Source organism: Drosophila novamexicana, unplaced genomic scaffold (genome assembly GCF_003285875.2).
Source record: "Drosophila novamexicana strain 15010-1031.04,08,12 unplaced genomic scaffold, DnovRS2.1 tig00000689-arrow-pilon, whole genome shotgun sequence".
Taxonomy (NCBI): Eukaryota; Metazoa; Arthropoda; class Insecta; order Diptera; family Drosophilidae; genus Drosophila; species Drosophila novamexicana.
Window position 1 is genome coordinate 3,313,202 of NW_020824818.1, and position 16,194 is coordinate 3,329,395.

The following is a 16,194-nucleotide window of genomic DNA, read 5'->3' on the forward strand; positions in this document are numbered from 1 at the left end:
TAAAGCAGCAACATGAGCATTTATTTTCTTACAATGCACTGAGCAAACGTGTATGTCATGCCCTATATATATATTTTGATTCTCTGATCTTAATTACATTGGTGCAAGCTTCGTGCTGCATTTTAACAAGGCGAGTTCATTTGCGTTTTAAGGCTTTTTAATATGAATAAAATCGTATTTTTCTTGTGATTAAAGTATGGTCAATTCTGCCTTAAAACTAGGCATGCCCTACACACATATTTATGTATATCCATGTTGCTAATTTTGCAAACTTAGTTTCTGAAGGTATAAATGATGATTGAGCATCGATATTCTTTGCTGCAGTATATTTTACATTTGCGGTAGCTGATCAATTGGTGTTGTAAACTTGAAATCCTCTGGAAATAGTTTTGCCGCATGCGGGTACATTAGCTTATATGATTGTCTTATGGTCACATCAGCTACTCCAGCAATATCACCAATTTCCTTTTGGCTGCGCTTATGCTCAGATGCTTGCGATGCCATATAAATTGCGGCGGCTGCCACAGAGATTGGCGATCGTCCAGGTACAATGTCCATTTCCACAGCTTTTTTTGCAATATGTGTAGCAGCTCGCTGCACCATATTCGGCAAATCTGCAATTATATAGAAGAAAATGATGTCGAATCTAAAACTGCCTTTAAACGATCAACTTACCCAAGTTTGCACAAAAACGGCACATAAAGTCGGCAGTGGTAATTAAATCAACACTTGTCTCAAGTGCTTTTAACGTTAGCTTAAAGCATCTGCCGATTTCTTTCTTGCTAATCTTACTAACTGCACAGATTTCCTTGAATGTGCGTGGAACACCTTCTTGGCGGCAGGCTATATACAAGCAAGCGGATGCCTTGGCATCATTTGAGCGTCCTTTTAGATTTTTACCATCATGCACCTGCAAAACAAATCGGGCTATAAAAGTTATCAAACTAAATACTTGTTCTGCTCACCTGCTTGAATAAGTTGTTTGCGCGGTCGACAATGGTTTTGGGTAAATTGATGCGATCAGCCATTGATGAAATTTCTTTGAATGCGGAGATTAGCGAACGATCTGAACTGCTCATAGTGCGTCTGTTTTGGTATTTGGGTGCCCCGAAAGCATCGAATGAAGCTGAGCCTGTGCCAGGACCAATAATTGTGGATAAATCACCGCCACTAAGTAGGGGATTCTCTGGACCGCCAACACGACTGGGATCTACACCACTTTTCTCGTTGCTGAATGTGCGCCACTCGGAGCCCACATCTATAACGCGGTCTCCAACAACCAAGCCACACTCTGAGCATATCATGTCACCAGCTCGATAATCCTCAATTAATGGAGACTCGGGGTGTGCATAGCAGCACACCTTATTGTTTTCGAGTCTAGTGAATTGCCATGATGCTTATTAAAATGACTCACAATGGATATTAAATATATTATTTACCTTGAAGTTGAAGCCATTTGATACTAGTTTATCGTTTTTATGCTCAACTATTTTTTAATCTTTTACGTTTTTTCTATTTGCAAACGCAAAAAACTAATTTAGACTGACAAATAATTCGCTTCTTCTTCTTCGTATATCTGTTAAACTAACATGGTGGTAACATGTTTTTAACAGGTTGTCGAAATACTTACGAAGAGCTACAGTGTTGAAAAAAATCCTATTTACATATATTAGAAAATGGGGTAAATAAAATAAAACGGTTAACGCCGCCTTTGACAAGAATTGAAGAGTTGAACCAAAACAATTTCGAAATTTTAAAGCTGATTACAGAGCCATTATAAAACAGCTGATTTTAATATTTATCGGTAATCAGCGGAAAAGAGATAGATGAGCTTTGCGATATTATTTTAAAACTGTTTTTAAGCGCTTATATTATTTTTATAAGAGCGAAAACAATAAAGTTGCCAGAGAACAGCTAAGATGCTTCGAGCTCAGCTTTCCAATTGAATACAATTTTTCATTTACAAGACTATTTTTGAAACGAAAAGTCAGACTGCTTTACAAACATTTTATTTTCCCTTAATCACATAGCATAACTAACTGATTCCCAATGCGGCACAATTAATATCGAACTTTTTTACACACTCAATAATGTGCGACTATCGATAAATAGTAGTGTTAAACAGATTTCGAAAATTACTTGCATACACACACACATATGTATTTTATGTTGAAGAAAAACAAAAGAGAGGCCCTTTTATTTTTGGTGCATCGGAATACGGATTAAATGATACGCAAATTCTGTAGTGCTTCTATTGCTCAGGATACTCGTGTCAGCTGTTTTTGACAATTTCTATGCCTACATAAATAATTTTCTCAGACATATAATACGATTAAGAAAGCAAAACTATTCCCAGCATGACGAGCAAACATATTTATTCAACAACAAATTTATCTGACCTGCAATTGAAGGAACAGGGCAATTGTTTATTTGCAGCTCGCAAATATGACGATGCGATTATATGTTACTCCAAGGCCATTGTAAGTCATTAATAAACTTGAAACTTAAATGTGAATCATATGTGTATTACATTTATATAGATTAAAAATCCCACAAATGCAACATATTTTACAAACCGTGCCCTTTGCAATCTGAAGCTGAAGCGTTGGGAGCTATGCTGTCAGGATTGCCGGCGAGCTTTGGATATAGATGGAAATTTGCTAAAGGGACATTTTTTCTTGGGACAGGGCCTTATGGAGATAGATAATTATGATGAAGCAATAAAGCATCTTCAACGAGGTAGACATGTATATTATTGGAAATCCCCTTGGAGCTCTAATGGTCCTTTATTTTAAGCCTATGATTTGTCAAAGGAGCAAAAACAGAACTTCGGAGATGATATAACATTGCAGTTGAGACTGGCACGCAAAAAGCGTTGGAACGTTCTAGAGGAAAAACGAATACACCAAGAAATTGAGCTGCAGAGTTATTTGAATCGGTAATCGTACACCTAGTTAATTCTCACTTGAAAGTTCCTTAAAATTTGATCTATATTTCCTAATGTATTGTCAGCTTGATCAAAGATGATATGGAAAACCGTCTAGCCAGCTTAAAGTTGAATGAAAACTTGAATGAGGAACACCTAAAGGATAAACAGCAGGAAATTGAACAAGAATGTGTAAGTTTTGTATGGAACTCGCATAACTAAGCTCAATTGAAATATCAATATTTCTATTCGCGTGTCGTCACATAACTATAGTTAGCTTTTTAAGAATTCAGTAATAATTGAATTCTATAATATTGTGTATTCTAACTTGGACTTCGCTATGCTACGTTAAGAATTCATAAACAGTGTAATTTGACGCCTCATTTTTATTTATATACATTTTTCCTATAGGATGATCACATCCAAGAGCTTAACAACATATTCGCAAAAGTGGATGAACGCCGAAGGGTAAGTAATAAAGTTAAGTTACAAGTGCAAACTATATTTAAATGCGTAAAATTTGATTTACAGAAACGTGATGTGCCGGATTTCCTATGTGGAAAAATAAGCTTCGAGATTTTAACTGACCCTGTGATCACCCCATCTGGTATCACCTATGAGCGGAAGGACATTGAGGAGCATTTGCAGCGTGTTGGCCATTTTGATCCTGTTACACGAGTCAAACTCACGCAAGACCAGTTAATACCAAACTTTTCAATGAAGGAGGTAGTTGACTCATTTATTGCCGACAATGAATGGTCTTTAGATTATTAAATTGTTGTTTTTTTGTAATTATAAACAACACAAAAGATATATATATTGTAATAAAATAGCTGTTAGAAGCAGTTAAATATAAAAGGTCTCTATTTATTAAATATGTTCGGTTGAAAACATCATATATTGATGACATCAAACAAAATAATGCTAAAAAAGCTAATTGGAATAAATTAAAACAAATCATTGGAACGTTTTTAATTAGTTTCTAGAACAGTAAAGAGGAGGCCGAAAACATCGTAAGAAAAATCGCTTTTAACGCAAGTCAAAATGGAAACGATGATTGAACACGCGAAATATCGATACATTTTTCGATAGGACTCGGTCACTTAGAAAACGGCGCGAATGCGTAAATATTTTTCCAATATACAATTTAGTGTAAATTACAATAAAGATGTCCGAAAACAATGGTGCAGTCGCTCGTATGCCATGGGTTGAAAAATATCGTCCCAACTGCTTGGATGACTTGATATCCCATGAGGAAATAATATCGACTAGTAAGTGCATGCTTTAATTGTGGCAGACGAATTATGCAGCTCACATTTTTTTGTACATTTTAGTCAATCGTTTCATTAATCAGAAGCAGCTGCCTCACTTGCTCTTTTATGGGCCACCTGGCACGGGCAAGACGAGTACTATCCTAGCCTGTGCACGTCAACTCTACTCGCCGGCACACTTCAAGTCTATGGTATTGGAGTTAAATGCTTCCGATGATCGTGGCATTGGAATCGTTCGCGGCCAGATACTTAACTTTGCCTCGACACGCACCATTTTCTGTGGCACGTTTAAGCTAATCATTTTGGACGAGGCAGATGCCATGACCAACGACGCGCAGAATGCACTGCGCCGCATCATTGAAAAGTACACGGAAAACGTTCGCTTTTGCGTCATTTGCAATTACCTGAGCAAAATAATACCGGCCCTACAGTCGCGTTGCACACGGTTCCGGTTCGCACCGCTCTCACCCGAGCAGATGCTGCCGCGTCTTGATAAGGTTATACAGGAGGAAAAGTAAGTGGTCAATGTAGATTTTAAATTAGTGTCTTTAAACTAAGCATTTGTACTGCTTGCCTTTTAAGTGTCAACGTTACGGATGATGGCAAGAACGCATTACTCACGCTGGCCAAAGGTGATATGCGAAAGGTGTTAAATGTGCTGCAGAGTACCTCAATGGCTTTTGACATAGTCAACGAGGATAATGTTTATATGTGTGTGGGTTATCCGCTAAGAAGTGAAATTGAACATATGCTGCAAACATTGCTCTCGGCAGCAACTTTTGATTCCGCATTTGATAGTAAGTACTCAGCTCATAGAAAAGAATGTTCCTTAGCCTTACTAATTCACTTTTAATCAGCTATTGAGGAAGCCAAGAGTAAGCGCGGACTTGCCCTGGAGGACATTGTCACTGAACTGCATTTGTTTATTATGAGACGTGAGTATAAAAGTACTGCAAATCTTTTTTATTTCTGTAATTAATTCTTACTTTTCGCCTGCAGTTGAACTTCCCATGTCGGTAATGAATAAATTAATTGTCAAGATGGCACAGGTCGAGGAAAGATTAACAAAAGGCTGCACTGAGACTGCCCAAACCGCAGCGCTGGTCTCTGCGTTCTTTATAAGTCGTGACATGGTTTCGCTGGAGAGCTAGAGGGTGGGTGAATTTGTTTGCCGTAATATATGTAAATTAAACTTAAGCTTCTTATTAAATGAAAATGCGTGTAGTAAGCCGATACTTGGAATTTGTTTAAATAATAATGTAGGGATTCAAGATACTAATCGTTGCGAGGTTTTTGATATTCAATATATATCGTCTCATTGCTGTCATCACTAATAAACAACTATCGATAACTCAGATATTTGTGTTTCATTTTATGTGCGTTTCACCTGATACTTCAACAAAATGAATGCTGCTGACACGGAAACTCATTTATTGGCTTTAAAGGGTAGGCAGACCGATCTGCAGTCTACAGAATTCTTTCATTCAAGAGTCTTATTACAGTTATGCGACTGACTCGTCCCACGTTGGTAGGGCTTGGGCCAATTGTTACCTGTGAGCCGAAGGATTTGCCACAGAGTTTTAACCGACTGGTGGAGTTCGATGGCATTGCCAGAACTTGTGCCGAAGCACTTGGAGCTGGCCAAACTATGCTGCTGCCCCAATCGTTTGGAAATATATATCTAGGCGAAACATTTTCCAGCTACATTTGTGTACACAATTGCACGACTCATCCCGTTGAAGGCGTTTCTGTGAAGGTCGATCTGCAGTCAAACACGTCGCGAATAAATTTGCTAATGCATGAAAACAAGAAATCTTCAGTGGTCCTAACAGCCGATGAGACGCTCGATGATGTCATTCGATATGAAGTAAAGGAGATTGGAACTCATATGTGCGTAACATCTGTCTATTACAATCTATATTCTCTATAATTAACTGAATACGTCTATTAGATTGGTGTGTGAGGTGAATTATACTAGTCCCGCTGGTTTCGCACAATCGCTGAGAAAGTTCTTCAAGTTCCAAGTGCTTAAGCCACTGGATGTGAAAACTAAGTTTTATAATGCCGAAATGGATGAAATATATCTAGAGGCGCAAATTCAAAACGTGACCACCGGGCCATTTTGTCTGGAGAAAGTTGAACTGGACAGTTCCGAGCAATACACTGTGACTTCCTTGAATACTTTACCCAACGGAGAGTCGGTATTCACGTCAAAAAATATGCTGCAGCCAAATAACAGCTGCCAATTTCTGTATTGCATAAAGGTTGCATCCAATGGTCGCATAAACTCTTAATCAGAAGATTAAATATTTTTGAAATTCCAGCCAAAACCCGAAGTTGCGAAAGACATCAAAACACTTCGCGAAGCAAATAATGTGGGTAAGCTGGACATTGTTTGGAGATCGAATTTTGGGGAGAAAGGCAGATTGCAGACGAGCCAATTGCAGAGATTGGTATGTACTCAAAAAAAGTATCCATACAAATTTGATTTAGATAAGTTTTTAATCACTTTCAGCCCTTTGAATACAAGGACCTGCGCTTAGAAGTAATCGATGCCGAGAATATTGTCAAAATCGGCACCATATTTACATTCCAATGCAGAGTAACCAATACAGCCGAGCACGCCATGAAGCTGCATATTACTCTCGAAACTAAAGCGTTTGCCGACTGCCCCTATACTGGCTCAGCTGATTTTGTATTGGATGTATTGCAGCCGGGCCAGTTTGCAGAATTTCCACTAACCATTTGTCCATCTAAATTGGGGCTTATTAAGGTATCCCCATTGCTTATAGTAGACACTCTGAAAAACGAGCAGTTCCTAATGACAAAAGTTGTGGAAGTCTTTGTTGTAGATGCCGATTACCATCAGGATGGTACATTTTTGCTAAAAAAGTTGATTCGTTATGAAAATCCCATTGACTCGTTAATGCAAAAGCAAATACAGTTGCAAGTGGTATAGTGATTGCTTGAATAATATTTAAAATGTAAAAGAAAGCCAATTGTAAATAATAGCAGTCACTTTAATGATAAGTATAGAATACATTAAAAAACTATTAATCTAGTTTAATAGCATACAGGATCGAACCGAATCCCTTAACTGTAACTAAATATGTATTTCTGCAGATTTTTTTTGATTGATAATTTAATTGACTCCTTACGCACTATTACGCGTATATTTTTCAATTTGCATTTGTAAGTGCTTGCTTCAATTTGAGCTGTCAATCAACCCACTAGTGCACTATGCTATAAAAGAAAGCGTGTTTGCTTAAATATCACAGAGTACAAAGGGAACTATATGCAATGTGTTTAAGCGTGCTGACTTTAGTGTTAACCTTAGTATGTGTGTTTTTGGGACAAAGTTCCTCAATGGAAACTTCTGTTTTAACGGAGTTCACGACGCGATTGGTTAAAACTAAAGAAAACATTATCTTTGCCTGTTCTGAACAAGGTATGTAATCTACTTTTATGTTACCAAACTTGCAACTAATAATTTTGCATAATTCTTTCATTTTTAGATCTTTATTCGAATGCTCTAGCATTAATGGAATCCAATCAATTTGTTCAACCGGTCCACATAAATAGCTCATACATTCTCAAATCAATTTTAACAAGAAAAAATTACGCTCGAACTACTGTGATTGTGGACACCAATTGCGAAGGCTCATCTAGGCTGCTTAAGGAGGCTTCTGCCAATAGATACTTTAACAAAACATATCAGTGGCTCTTGTGGGGCATAGATAGGAGTATTGACGAGTTGCTGCCACTCGAGCTAGATTACGTTGGACCGAATGCGCAAATTACCTATGTCAATAAAACAAAGGGCGCATATTATCTTTGGGACATACATTCAAAGGGCCGTCAACTGAAATCAGCCTTAGAAATACATTTGATAGCCAAACTATTAAATGATAAGAAGCAATTGTTTATAATTAAAGACATATTCGAGCTGCAAAGCATAAAATATCGCAGTCAATTCAATGGATTGACTTTAAGAGGTGCAAGTGTGGTAAGCAAAAATGCTTTGTAAAATAAAATATTACTTCCGCTTATACAAACCGATTATTAATATTTTAGATTGATCAAGAGAATATATTGACGAATGAACAAATTGAAGCAGTACTCTCACGACCCACAAAGGATCCTGGTGTAGCAGCATTCATCAAGTATCATTACGAGCTATTATGCCTGCTCAGAGATCGTTTTAACTTTACCGTCAAGTTCCGCAACTCCAGGGGTTGGGCTGGTAGATTGGGCAACACAACATTTCGACTGGGACTGCTGGGCATAATTATGCGCAACGAGGCAGACATTGCAGCTTCCGGTGCATTCAATCGTATTAATCGCTTTGCTGAGTTCGACACTATACACCAGAGCTGGAAGTTTGAGACTGCATTTTTGTTTCGCTTTACGCCCGACTTGGATACACACGGAAAAAGCGGTAATTTCTTAGCACCCTTTAGCAGACAAGTGTGGTTCTTCACGTTGGGCACCTTAATAGGGATTACCGTCATTTGGTTGCTCCTCGAGTACCTGAGCAAGAGATGGCATTCCAAAGCAGAGAAACAGTTGAAACGAAGAAATTTGAATATACGGAATATATTATCGGTAGCTAGACTGAGGCGGAGGGCCATAAATTTGACAGCTGAAAATAAAATGACACGTGCAGATCCCAAATCCCAAAGCAACTGGACAGAACGTATTCTACATACTTTTGGTGCCGTCTGTCAACAGGGAATGGAACCTATTCCCAAGGACTTGCCGTCTCGCTCTATTGTGGTAACAGTTTTTCTATTCTCCGTGGTAATGTACAACTATTACACGTCATCTGTCGTTGGTGGATTGCTCAGCTCTTCGGATCAAGGTCCGGCTACGGTTGATGAAATAACATCTAGCCCTCTTAAAATATCATTTGAAGATATTGGATACTATAAAGTTTTATTTAGAGTAAGTCGAAACAATCAAGTAAAAAGGTTCACCTTTTAAATATGTTTCACAAATAGGAAAGTTCAAACCCGGTTGTGACTCGGCTAATAAGCAAAAAATTATCCTCATCTAGAGGTGCCAATGAAATGGGTGTTTACGGCCACATAGAGGAAGCGATTCCATATCTCAAGAACGGCGGTTTCGCATTTCACTGCGAGGTAGTTGACGCCTATCCGATAATAGCAGAACTGTTTGACGCTAATGAAATTTGCGATTTACGCGAGGTATCTGGTCTTATGGAAGTGGAGATTATGAATTGGATTGTGCATAAAAATAGTCAATATACGGAGCTCTTCAAAACAGCGTAAGTACATAATTGTTATGATATATAATTTTATTAAATTTGCCTTGACATTTAGAATGTGCAATGCTCGCGAAGTTGGTTTAGTTGAGAGAATTCTTAGACAGCGTCAAATGAAAAAGCCAGCATGTCAGTCCTTGTACACCGTCTACCCGGTGACCATATCAGGTGTTTCTTCAGCATTTCTCACCTTGCTATGTAAGAAATAGTTTCATTTTTTTAATATTTAATTCATGACCGAGTTTTAAGGTGGTGCATTACTCGCTTTACTGGCGCTGTGTCTGGAGATAGCAACGGTTAAGTGGCGACTACGAAGGATCTAACTGGAATCTAACTGGAATTCGTTTTTTTTTTGTTGCCCGCGCAGTCGGTTAAAATTCAAAGTGTGGTATGAAGTTAGTATTTTTGGCAACATCTTAGCAGTATTTTTTCATGCGAAACATTCAGTATTTTGTAGTAATCCATTTGCAGCTTTCAATATATTTGAAACTAGAAATTAATGCATGCCCGCCAAACCTCAAGAGCTAAGATGCAAAAATGATTGATTAATTGATTGATTGAATGCATCAGCATCTTTGCTAATTGCTTGCTGAATGATTGAGTGAAGTATATGAGTTTTCTGTATTTAAATTAGTGAGTGCTTGAAAGTTTTTAGAATTATTTATTAAAAGATCGTAAGTGCACATATAGAAAGGCAGACAGACATATTTTGTTGGTTTTATTTCGTTATTAGGCAATCGACATATGTATTAATACAATTCTTTTTTGCACTAGTTTAACATAATTTTGTTCAAAAGTTCACAAATAAAATAACTGAATTGCCAAATTAGTACATTTTATTAGGGATTGATGAAGTTATTTAAAAATTTATCTAAATGGTAATATGCCTCAAATGAGTTGCGCTTGGCGCTGAGACAATGTTTGATATATAAATACACATGCATATACACACACAATAAATTTAACTATACTATTTAAGTTTAGTCTCAAAATAATTCCGTAAATTCAGTATTTAAATCACAATTTTTCATTCCGAAAGTATTTTGCACTTGTCAGTTTTTAAACGAGTTTCTTTTATCTTTTATGATATTTTCTTTTCATAATATTCATTTGTCGGGCTGTCAGTAACTGATAATTATTCTTACATTTTCCTGGTAATTAGTTTTAAATGAGCTTTAACGGATTTAACAGAACTCGAGATCATGTGGTTTTGCCAATAAAATAAACTGTTGTTTGTGTTATGCGGGTTCTTGCGAAGATTACTTGCTGAATGTATGTATATATATAGAGATATGATGCTTTAATGATGCCAAGACTAAGAACGGATTGTTCTCCATATATACCTAATTGTATCCCCTTTATTATTAGCTCCTTTCACTTGTTCAGTTTTCAATGGATGCTGCACCCAAATTGCTGCCACCCAGTTGGTTATGTGCTATCATTAATATGTCCTTTTTCTCCTTGGGAAAACGCAGCTCTCGCCCTGCCATGCGTGCCGTCTCTAGCTCGCGTTCAGCCAAGACCAGTTCTCTTCGTAGCACTCCTGGGTTCTCCTGCTCACGTGCTATCCAGTCGAGTGCCATTTGGGCACGCATCTCATCATCCAGACTACGGTTTGAATAATGTGCGACCACCTCCTGCCTGGAGCACTGGCGCTCGCGCATTGCCTTCAAGGATCCATTCCAATGTAGTAGTTGAAAGACGGTCATCAATTCTTGAAATTCCAACATTGTTCGACCCTTATTTGCTTCAAGCATGAATCTAAATACAGAGCTACGTCTAGACTTATGTTATATATTAAAAAAATGATCTGCTACTTACCTAAATGCGCCAATTCCCGATTCTGGTAGTTCATTATTTTGTGGTGTTCCCTTGAAAGAGGCGCGTGCATCCTGAACCGCTTTTTCTATAAATTCATCGCTTATGCGACGAGATGGATGTTCATTGAATACCGAGTTCATGAGGGCAATTTTAGCTGAACTTCGTCTGGCCTCAGCTTTAGTTGGGCAATTCTGCAATGCCAATGGCAAACGATTAGTAATATATACACAAAACATATTATATGAAAGAGTCCACCTGAAAACTGCCAAAGCAACTCCCGCCAGGTAATGTTACGAAGCAAACATAGGGCTGGCTATTCGATGGAATCGATTCGTAAATTACAAGAGCTCCATTTTTCAACTCGACGCCGCGCGTCTGTTTCATTTGCCAGAACTCCTGCAAAGCTTCCACTACATTAACTAGAAAAATGAAAATTTACAAGACATCAAATTAAAAGGTTTATTTAAAAAATGACTTTCTCTTTACCCCTATAATCTCTATCTTCGTATAATCCCGATACCATTGGCAAAGCCCAAAAAGGTTCTTCGGGATAGACCATTATACGCTTGCCACTTGCTGAATATTGTACAAGATTGGAGCTATAGAATCTATATTGATTCCAGCTTAAATCATCACAAGGAAAATAGATACACTTGGATTGACAATCCTAAATCAGCAGAGCTATTCATAAATCTGTTACTGAAAGTAAATAATAAAAGTTGAACAATTAAATGTTAATGTTGAGCTTGAAAAATGTGTGCGATGCGACATCTCGTCAGACTTTGACTAATACGCGTTCAATTGGAACTTTCTTGATTTTCTCCTTGAATGATGCAAGTTATGTTCGGTGTACATACATTTTTATTGAACACTTTACGCGTTGGTAAAAGTACATTAACATGATGGTATTTCATCATCGGCAATTCCAGTTTGCTTCTTAAGTCATCTGTTTTATGCTCTTTTAGAAATCGCCTCACACAGCCACAACGCACACACACACACACACACACACGCATGTCTGCAGATGTAGATATATGTGAGTCTGCAGGTTGTATGTGCATATTTTACAAGTGGTACAAGGAGTATACACACTTGAAACCCATAATTAATATATGTATATATGCATACATACATATGTAAGCCGTTAAATGGCTGTGGACAAACGACACGCACGCACACCTACATACATACATACATACTTACAAATGCATGTACACAGTTTTGTGAACTGCAAAAAATGTTTCTTGTATTTTATAAACACTTGTCACATACGACGGACACTTTTAGATGCATATTAATTTTGCCATTTTATATGTTTTGCATTTATGTCAATCTGTCTTTATATATCTAATAATTATAAAATGGCGTTTGCACTTATACGTCAGCTAACAATCGCTAAAAAAGAAACGGCTACACACGTATGCACATATATATATATATATATATATAAATGCGTTTGCAAGTGTTTAACTTGTTGAGCACAAGAAAACAAACCTGTAATTTTCATTGCCGACTCCGCGCATGCGCACTGTTCAATTATATCGGCTTGCAAGTTTTCACTGTGTGATCGTACATAGGCTTTGTCGCAAGTGTTGGATAAGGAACAAACTTAATGGTTTGCTTGTCAGATTTTATCATTCTACTGTAAAAAAGGGGGCCACTAATATGGTTGGCAGCACCGTCGTGTGACCGCCGTAAATAAGTATTTTGATTCCGACTGCACAATATCGATTTCTGTCCTATCGATACTTTTTAAAGAAATCGAATAAGTAATGTAGTTCAAAAATGATCTGTTTAACACTTTGCCGAAAATAATTTGCTGCTATTAAAGAAGTTTGTCTTCGATTAAGTGCGTAATATCAGAAGGAGATTTTAACCAGATTTGTATAAAAAACCGTTATTCTATAGACTTAGCCGAGCTTAATGAGAAATCTTTCTTTCATATCTTCATTCGAATGAATGATTGGGAATATCTATGGAAACGTTTGGAATCAAATTTTTTACATTTATTTGCCAGAGTTATTGCAATTGTAACATTTTTTTTTAAAAACGTAAAGTGACTATAGCTCACATATCCGTATATGAAGTCTTTTGAATTGAAAAAGAAATTACATTTTCCGGCCTAGTTTTTCCATAACAAATTCTTTTAGCGGCTGATAATACTGATAACGCAAACTAAGCATTTCGGGTGTGTTGCGTACGCGTTCAAATATTTCCAGCTCCGATTCCATAATGAAGACCGCAGTGCCGGCCATTGCGATGACAACGAATATTACGGATGGTATAAACGCGTGTAACAAATGGAATTTACGCAAACTCTTGCCACCATTGGAATTTGAGTGTGTGCGCGAGAATTTGCCAATATGTTTCCCACTGGAGATACCGACGGAAGAGCTTGAATTTAAGGCGGGATTGGGCAGCGCATAGTACTGCTTGGATGAATAATAAAGGTGCTGCTTGGAGTCATTCTGATTGCCACGCGGCTTGCCAGCCACATCATAGCCACTAGCCGTGAGTCCGCTTTCCGTTGACGAATGCTCGATGGAGTCACGGAATGCATAGCCGGTTAGTTCTGTTCCCATATGATTAAGTCTATCTATGTTGGAGGAGCGCAGACGCGCCTCCTCGCAAACGGGCTCCAGAATGGGCATTTGCAGGCTGCCGTTGACGCCCACGTCCTGGCCATGGCCGCCATAGATGAGAATGCTCGGTGCCATGGAACAGCCCAACGGCTCGGACATTGTTGAACGTGGCAAGCTGCTGTAGCCTGGCAAATCGAATGGAATTTGGAATTCATATAATTCGTATATAGTTGAAATATTTGCATATTACTCACGTATTTGTGCCAAGTCGCCCTGTGGACTGGAGGGCGTGGCCGGAACACTGCTTGCCTTGCGTTTGCTTGACGTTGAATTGGTCATTTTTTGCTCGCGTAATGCGTTTATGCTTTCAGTCAGAATCTCGCGTTCAGTTCTACCGGTATAACGGAACTTTGTGCCCCAGGAGAAGAAGCCACCGCCGGAGACAACAGCCGCATGCTGGCTATTTGGTAAGCTGTCGCAAATGAATGCACATAAATGAAAGATCCAGAATATATCGCCTGTACTTACGTGAAGAACAGCATTTGCTCGATCGCACACCTCCACAGGTAACGGCAAGCGGGTCCCGAGGGGCACTTAAAGCCAATTGTATGCTTTTTCTGCAATTAACATGTTCGTGTTTGAGTTGAGATTGAAGAGTGAAGATTAGGGCAAGCACTTACGGGCTCTCGGCTGGCATCCGTGAAGCTCAAATGTGCTATAAACATTTTGCCCTCAAAGTTAATCTTGTGCACCTCATTCCAGCGAAAGTGCTGGGAACGCTTGCCGGCCACGAAGGTGCTGATGCCGGCATGATTGATGCCAACGTACAGCAGGGAGCCGCGATGATCCTTGACGGGATGGGGATCAATGCCGTACGTCTCGAGGCCACGGGCAATGCCCATAAACTCATCCATTGCCACGGAGGGATCCTGACCGGGCTTTCGCTTTTTATGCAGATCAATGATCTTCTTTTCCAGGTTCTCGGTTTGGCGCAGAGCCAAATCCAGCGATGACACATAGTCGCCGATGTGCATCATTTCGTCATAGTCCCCAAGCTCCTCTATAAATATAAATAAATGCATAATTTGCGGTGTTTTTATATATAAAGTAAAGAAAAGTTTACCCTGCACAATCAATGCCCCAAGAGCTGCTGCCTCGCCCAGGGAACAGTATAGCCGGCCGTGACGAAGATCTCTCTTCAGCTGCTGGAAGAGCATGATACGTCCATTGCCAGTGAGGCGAAATGGATCCGCTGGATAGAATTTGACGCGTAAGGAAAACAGCACAGGATCTATATCTGTGCGGAACAATTTGATTTTCAGTTTGGTTTACAAATGTTATTTCCAAACATTTACCTTTGCATTGTTTCAATATGGATTTGGCCAAATCAAGCCAGTGCTAAAAAGCAAAAAACATACATTTAACTACGATTGTCTTTTAAAATCGTTATATTTACCCGTTGTTTTCCTGTGTCCACATAACGTAAGCCAAAATAGTCCTTCTCCTTAATATCTAATTGCCTACATATATGGTCGACTAGGTAAATGCCTTTATGGAATGGCTAGAATTAGCAAGAACACATATGCAAATATTTGACAAATCTTTTGATTAAATTTATAAAAAAGGCTATTCAGTTTTTTTTGGGCTCGAAATGGGTTTGGCCCTTTTTATAGCTATAGGAAAGTTACGCCCTTACGAACTCCACCTTATTCTCATATCTACAAACACGCACACGCACACACACACGCACACACGCACACACACACACGCACACACACACGCACACATGCATATATTTACAACAAACATCGGTGCGGCAAGACTTCTTTTTTTTTTTCATATATGAAATGCCGAATATTCACCTGAGTATCACATGAGCACGTATTTCTGTTCATTTAAAACCCACCTGAAATTCACACTCTAAGACATCAGAATCATCAAGTAGGCGCACAGTGCACTTATACACAATATTACATTCGTTTTTACTTTTAAACATTTTATTTTTGGTTCAAATTTTATCGACTTTTGTCAATGTTATAGAAAGGAAACACTAAAGACCAACAATTTTATATAAAATATATTTTATATTCGTTTTATGGGCGTGTCTATTTTCATTGTTTTAAAAGTTGTGCATGAAATGTATTTAATTCGGAACGTTTATTAAACTTTGTTTGCCGACAATGTCAGTGTCCTTTATCGCCCTTCGCTTTTTCCTGTTAAGGGTGTTTTGGGTGGTTTTTTTTCGCTTGAGAAAATAAACAAGATAAAAGCGCAAAAAATGGACAAATGCGTGATAATTTTGTTCTGGCG

General features: G+C 38.4%; 7 protein-coding genes across 10 annotated transcripts; 4 read left to right on the forward strand and 3 right to left on the reverse strand.

The window, feature by feature from the left end:
• Nucleotides 1-27: 27 nt before the first annotated feature.
• Nucleotides 28-1,990, reverse strand: LOC115763059 (transcription initiation factor IIB). Its single transcript, XM_030705485.1, has 5 exons — nucleotides 1,631-1,990; nucleotides 1,440-1,576; nucleotides 966-1,377; nucleotides 676-910; nucleotides 28-614 (listed from the first exon to the last, which is right to left on the reverse strand). The coding sequence occupies exons 2-5, from the start codon at nucleotides 1,454-1,456 to the stop codon at nucleotides 331-333; spliced, it is 948 nt and encodes a 315-aa protein (XP_030561345.1). The 5' UTR covers nucleotides 1,457-1,576; nucleotides 1,631-1,990; the 3' UTR covers nucleotides 28-330.
• Nucleotides 1,991-2,125: 135 nt separating this feature from the next.
• Nucleotides 2,126-3,753, forward strand: LOC115763060 (E3 ubiquitin-protein ligase CHIP). Its single transcript, XM_030705486.1, has 6 exons — nucleotides 2,126-2,480; nucleotides 2,541-2,739; nucleotides 2,797-2,938; nucleotides 3,013-3,118; nucleotides 3,338-3,394; nucleotides 3,458-3,753. The coding sequence occupies exons 1-6, from the start codon at nucleotides 2,358-2,360 to the stop codon at nucleotides 3,698-3,700; spliced, it is 870 nt and encodes a 289-aa protein (XP_030561346.1). The 5' UTR covers nucleotides 2,126-2,357; the 3' UTR covers nucleotides 3,701-3,753.
• Nucleotides 3,754-4,009: 256 nt separating this feature from the next.
• Nucleotides 4,010-5,447, forward strand: LOC115763108 (replication factor C subunit 5). The gene is made up of 5 exons (XM_030705552.1): nucleotides 4,010-4,197; nucleotides 4,261-4,711; nucleotides 4,780-4,994; nucleotides 5,055-5,132; nucleotides 5,197-5,447. Exons 1-5 carry the CDS (start codon nucleotides 4,095-4,097, stop codon nucleotides 5,346-5,348), a joined length of 999 nt encoding a protein of 332 aa, XP_030561412.1. The 5' UTR covers nucleotides 4,010-4,094; the 3' UTR covers nucleotides 5,349-5,447.
• Nucleotides 5,448-5,563: 116 nt separating this feature from the next.
• LOC115763098 (probable trafficking protein particle complex subunit 13 homolog) lies at nucleotides 5,564-7,175 on the forward strand. Its single transcript, XM_030705538.1, has 5 exons — nucleotides 5,564-5,643; nucleotides 5,700-6,087; nucleotides 6,149-6,461; nucleotides 6,522-6,650; nucleotides 6,713-7,175. Exons 1-5 carry the CDS (start codon nucleotides 5,601-5,603, stop codon nucleotides 7,154-7,156), a joined length of 1,317 nt encoding a protein of 438 aa, XP_030561398.1. The 5' UTR covers nucleotides 5,564-5,600; the 3' UTR covers nucleotides 7,157-7,175.
• A 318-nt stretch (nucleotides 7,176-7,493) lies between these two features.
• LOC115763097 (ionotropic receptor 75a) lies at nucleotides 7,494-10,271 on the forward strand. 2 transcript variants are annotated; one of them, XM_030705537.1, is made up of 7 exons: nucleotides 7,494-7,645; nucleotides 7,713-8,203; nucleotides 8,272-8,635; nucleotides 8,696-9,141; nucleotides 9,198-9,484; nucleotides 9,540-9,679; nucleotides 9,731-9,824. In XM_030705537.1, exons 1-7 carry the CDS (start codon nucleotides 7,498-7,500, stop codon nucleotides 9,802-9,804), a joined length of 1,950 nt encoding a protein of 649 aa, XP_030561397.1. In that variant the 5' UTR covers nucleotides 7,494-7,497; the 3' UTR covers nucleotides 9,805-9,824. The 2 variants fall into 2 exon arrangements, with proteins under 2 accessions (XP_030561397.1, XP_030561395.1); XM_030705535.1 differs by having other exon boundaries at nucleotides 8,272-9,141; nucleotides 9,731-10,271.
• Nucleotides 10,272-10,697: 426 nt separating this feature from the next.
• LOC115763099 (protein limb expression 1 homolog) lies at nucleotides 10,698-12,873 on the reverse strand. 3 transcript variants are annotated; one of them, XM_030705541.1, is made up of 6 exons: nucleotides 12,797-12,873; nucleotides 11,789-12,001; nucleotides 11,558-11,721; nucleotides 11,303-11,493; nucleotides 10,825-11,242; nucleotides 10,698-10,747 (listed from the first exon to the last, which is right to left on the reverse strand). In XM_030705541.1, the coding sequence occupies exons 2-5, from the start codon at nucleotides 11,859-11,861 to the stop codon at nucleotides 10,864-10,866; spliced, it is 807 nt and encodes a 268-aa protein (XP_030561401.1). In that variant the 5' UTR covers nucleotides 11,862-12,001; nucleotides 12,797-12,873; the 3' UTR covers nucleotides 10,698-10,747; nucleotides 10,825-10,863. The 3 variants fall into 3 exon arrangements, with proteins under 3 accessions (XP_030561401.1, XP_030561399.1, XP_030561400.1); XM_030705539.1 differs by lacking the exon at nucleotides 10,698-10,747 and having other exon boundaries at nucleotides 10,752-11,242; XM_030705540.1 differs by lacking the exons at nucleotides 10,698-10,747; nucleotides 12,797-12,873 and adding an exon at nucleotides 12,506-12,582 and having other exon boundaries at nucleotides 10,752-11,242.
• A 456-nt stretch (nucleotides 12,874-13,329) lies between these two features.
• LOC115763173 (FERM domain-containing protein 5) lies at nucleotides 13,330-16,163 on the reverse strand. Its single transcript, XM_030705626.1, has 8 exons — nucleotides 15,791-16,163; nucleotides 15,341-15,445; nucleotides 15,240-15,282; nucleotides 15,008-15,181; nucleotides 14,565-14,944; nucleotides 14,413-14,501; nucleotides 14,139-14,356; nucleotides 13,330-14,069 (listed from the first exon to the last, which is right to left on the reverse strand). Exons 1-8 carry the CDS (start codon nucleotides 15,878-15,880, stop codon nucleotides 13,411-13,413), a joined length of 1,758 nt encoding a protein of 585 aa, XP_030561486.1. The 5' UTR covers nucleotides 15,881-16,163; the 3' UTR covers nucleotides 13,330-13,410.
• Nucleotides 16,164-16,194: the final 31 nt, after the last annotated feature.

What these genes read in the sequence shown, in the direction of transcription:
- LOC115763059 (XM_030705485.1), bottom strand. An exon ending in CAAACAACTTATTCAAGCAG is followed by an intron (nt 911 to 965) that starts GTGAGCAGAACA and finishes TTTGTTTTGCAG; the next exon opens with GTGCATGATGGTAAAAATCT. An exon ending in CCGTTTTTGTGCAAACTTGG is followed by an intron (nt 615 to 675) that starts GTAAGTTGATCG and finishes ATATAATTGCAG; the next exon opens with ATTTGCCGAATATGGTGCAG.
- LOC115763060 (XM_030705486.1), top strand. Translation starts at nt 2,358, where the DNA reads ATGACGAGCAAACATATTTATTCAACAACAAATTTATCTGACCTGCAA. An exon ending in CTGCAGAGTTATTTGAATCG is followed by an intron (nt 2,939 to 3,012) that starts GTAATCGTACAC and finishes ATGTATTGTCAG; the next exon opens with CTTGATCAAAGATGATATGG. An exon ending in AGGAAATTGAACAAGAATGT is followed by an intron (nt 3,119 to 3,337) that starts GTAAGTTTTGTA and finishes TTTTTCCTATAG; the next exon opens with GATGATCACATCCAAGAGCT.
- LOC115763108 (XM_030705552.1), top strand. Translation starts at nt 4,095, where the DNA reads ATGTCCGAAAACAATGGTGCAGTCGCTCGTATGCCATGGGTTGAAAAA. An exon ending in AAGGTTATACAGGAGGAAAA is followed by an intron (nt 4,712 to 4,779) that starts GTAAGTGGTCAA and finishes TTGCCTTTTAAG; the next exon opens with TGTCAACGTTACGGATGATG. An exon ending in GCATTTGTTTATTATGAGAC is followed by an intron (nt 5,133 to 5,196) that starts GTGAGTATAAAA and finishes TTTCGCCTGCAG; the next exon opens with TTGAACTTCCCATGTCGGTA.
- LOC115763098 (XM_030705538.1), top strand. Translation starts at nt 5,601, where the DNA reads ATGAATGCTGCTGACACGGAAACTCATTTATTGGCTTTAAAGG. An exon ending in AATTTCTGTATTGCATAAAG is followed by an intron (nt 6,462 to 6,521) that starts GTTGCATCCAAT and finishes TTGAAATTCCAG; the next exon opens with CCAAAACCCGAAGTTGCGAA. An exon ending in CGAGCCAATTGCAGAGATTG is followed by an intron (nt 6,651 to 6,712) that starts GTATGTACTCAA and finishes AATCACTTTCAG; the next exon opens with CCCTTTGAATACAAGGACCT.
- LOC115763097 (XM_030705535.1), top strand. Translation starts at nt 7,498, where the DNA reads ATGTGTTTAAGCGTGCTGACTTTAGTGTTAACCTTAGTATGTGTGTTT. An exon ending in CTTTAAGAGGTGCAAGTGTG is followed by an intron (nt 8,204 to 8,271) that starts GTAAGCAAAAAT and finishes TTAATATTTTAG; the next exon opens with ATTGATCAAGAGAATATATT. An exon ending in ACGGAGCTCTTCAAAACAGC is followed by an intron (nt 9,485 to 9,539) that starts GTAAGTACATAA and finishes CTTGACATTTAG; the next exon opens with AATGTGCAATGCTCGCGAAG.
- LOC115763099 (XM_030705541.1), bottom strand. Translation starts at nt 11,861, where the DNA reads ATGGTCTATCCCGAAGAACCTTTTTGGGCTTTGCCAATGGTATCGGGA. An exon ending in GTTGCTTTGGCAGTTTTCAG is followed by an intron (nt 11,494 to 11,557) that starts GTGGACTCTTTC and finishes TTGGCATTGCAG; the next exon opens with AATTGCCCAACTAAAGCTGA. An exon ending in TCGGGAATTGGCGCATTTAG is followed by an intron (nt 11,243 to 11,302) that starts GTAAGTAGCAGA and finishes CTCTGTATTTAG; the next exon opens with ATTCATGCTTGAAGCAAATA.
- LOC115763173 (XM_030705626.1), bottom strand. Translation starts at nt 15,880, where the DNA reads ATGTTTAAAAGTAAAAACGAATGTAATATTGTGTATAAGTGCACTGTG. An exon ending in TGGGGCATTGATTGTGCAGG is followed by an intron (nt 14,945 to 15,007) that starts GTAAACTTTTCT and finishes TTATATTTATAG; the next exon opens with AGGAGCTTGGGGACTATGAC. An exon ending in CGGATGCCAGCCGAGAGCCC is followed by an intron (nt 14,502 to 14,564) that starts GTAAGTGCTTGC and finishes TGTTAATTGCAG; the next exon opens with AAAAAGCATACAATTGGCTT.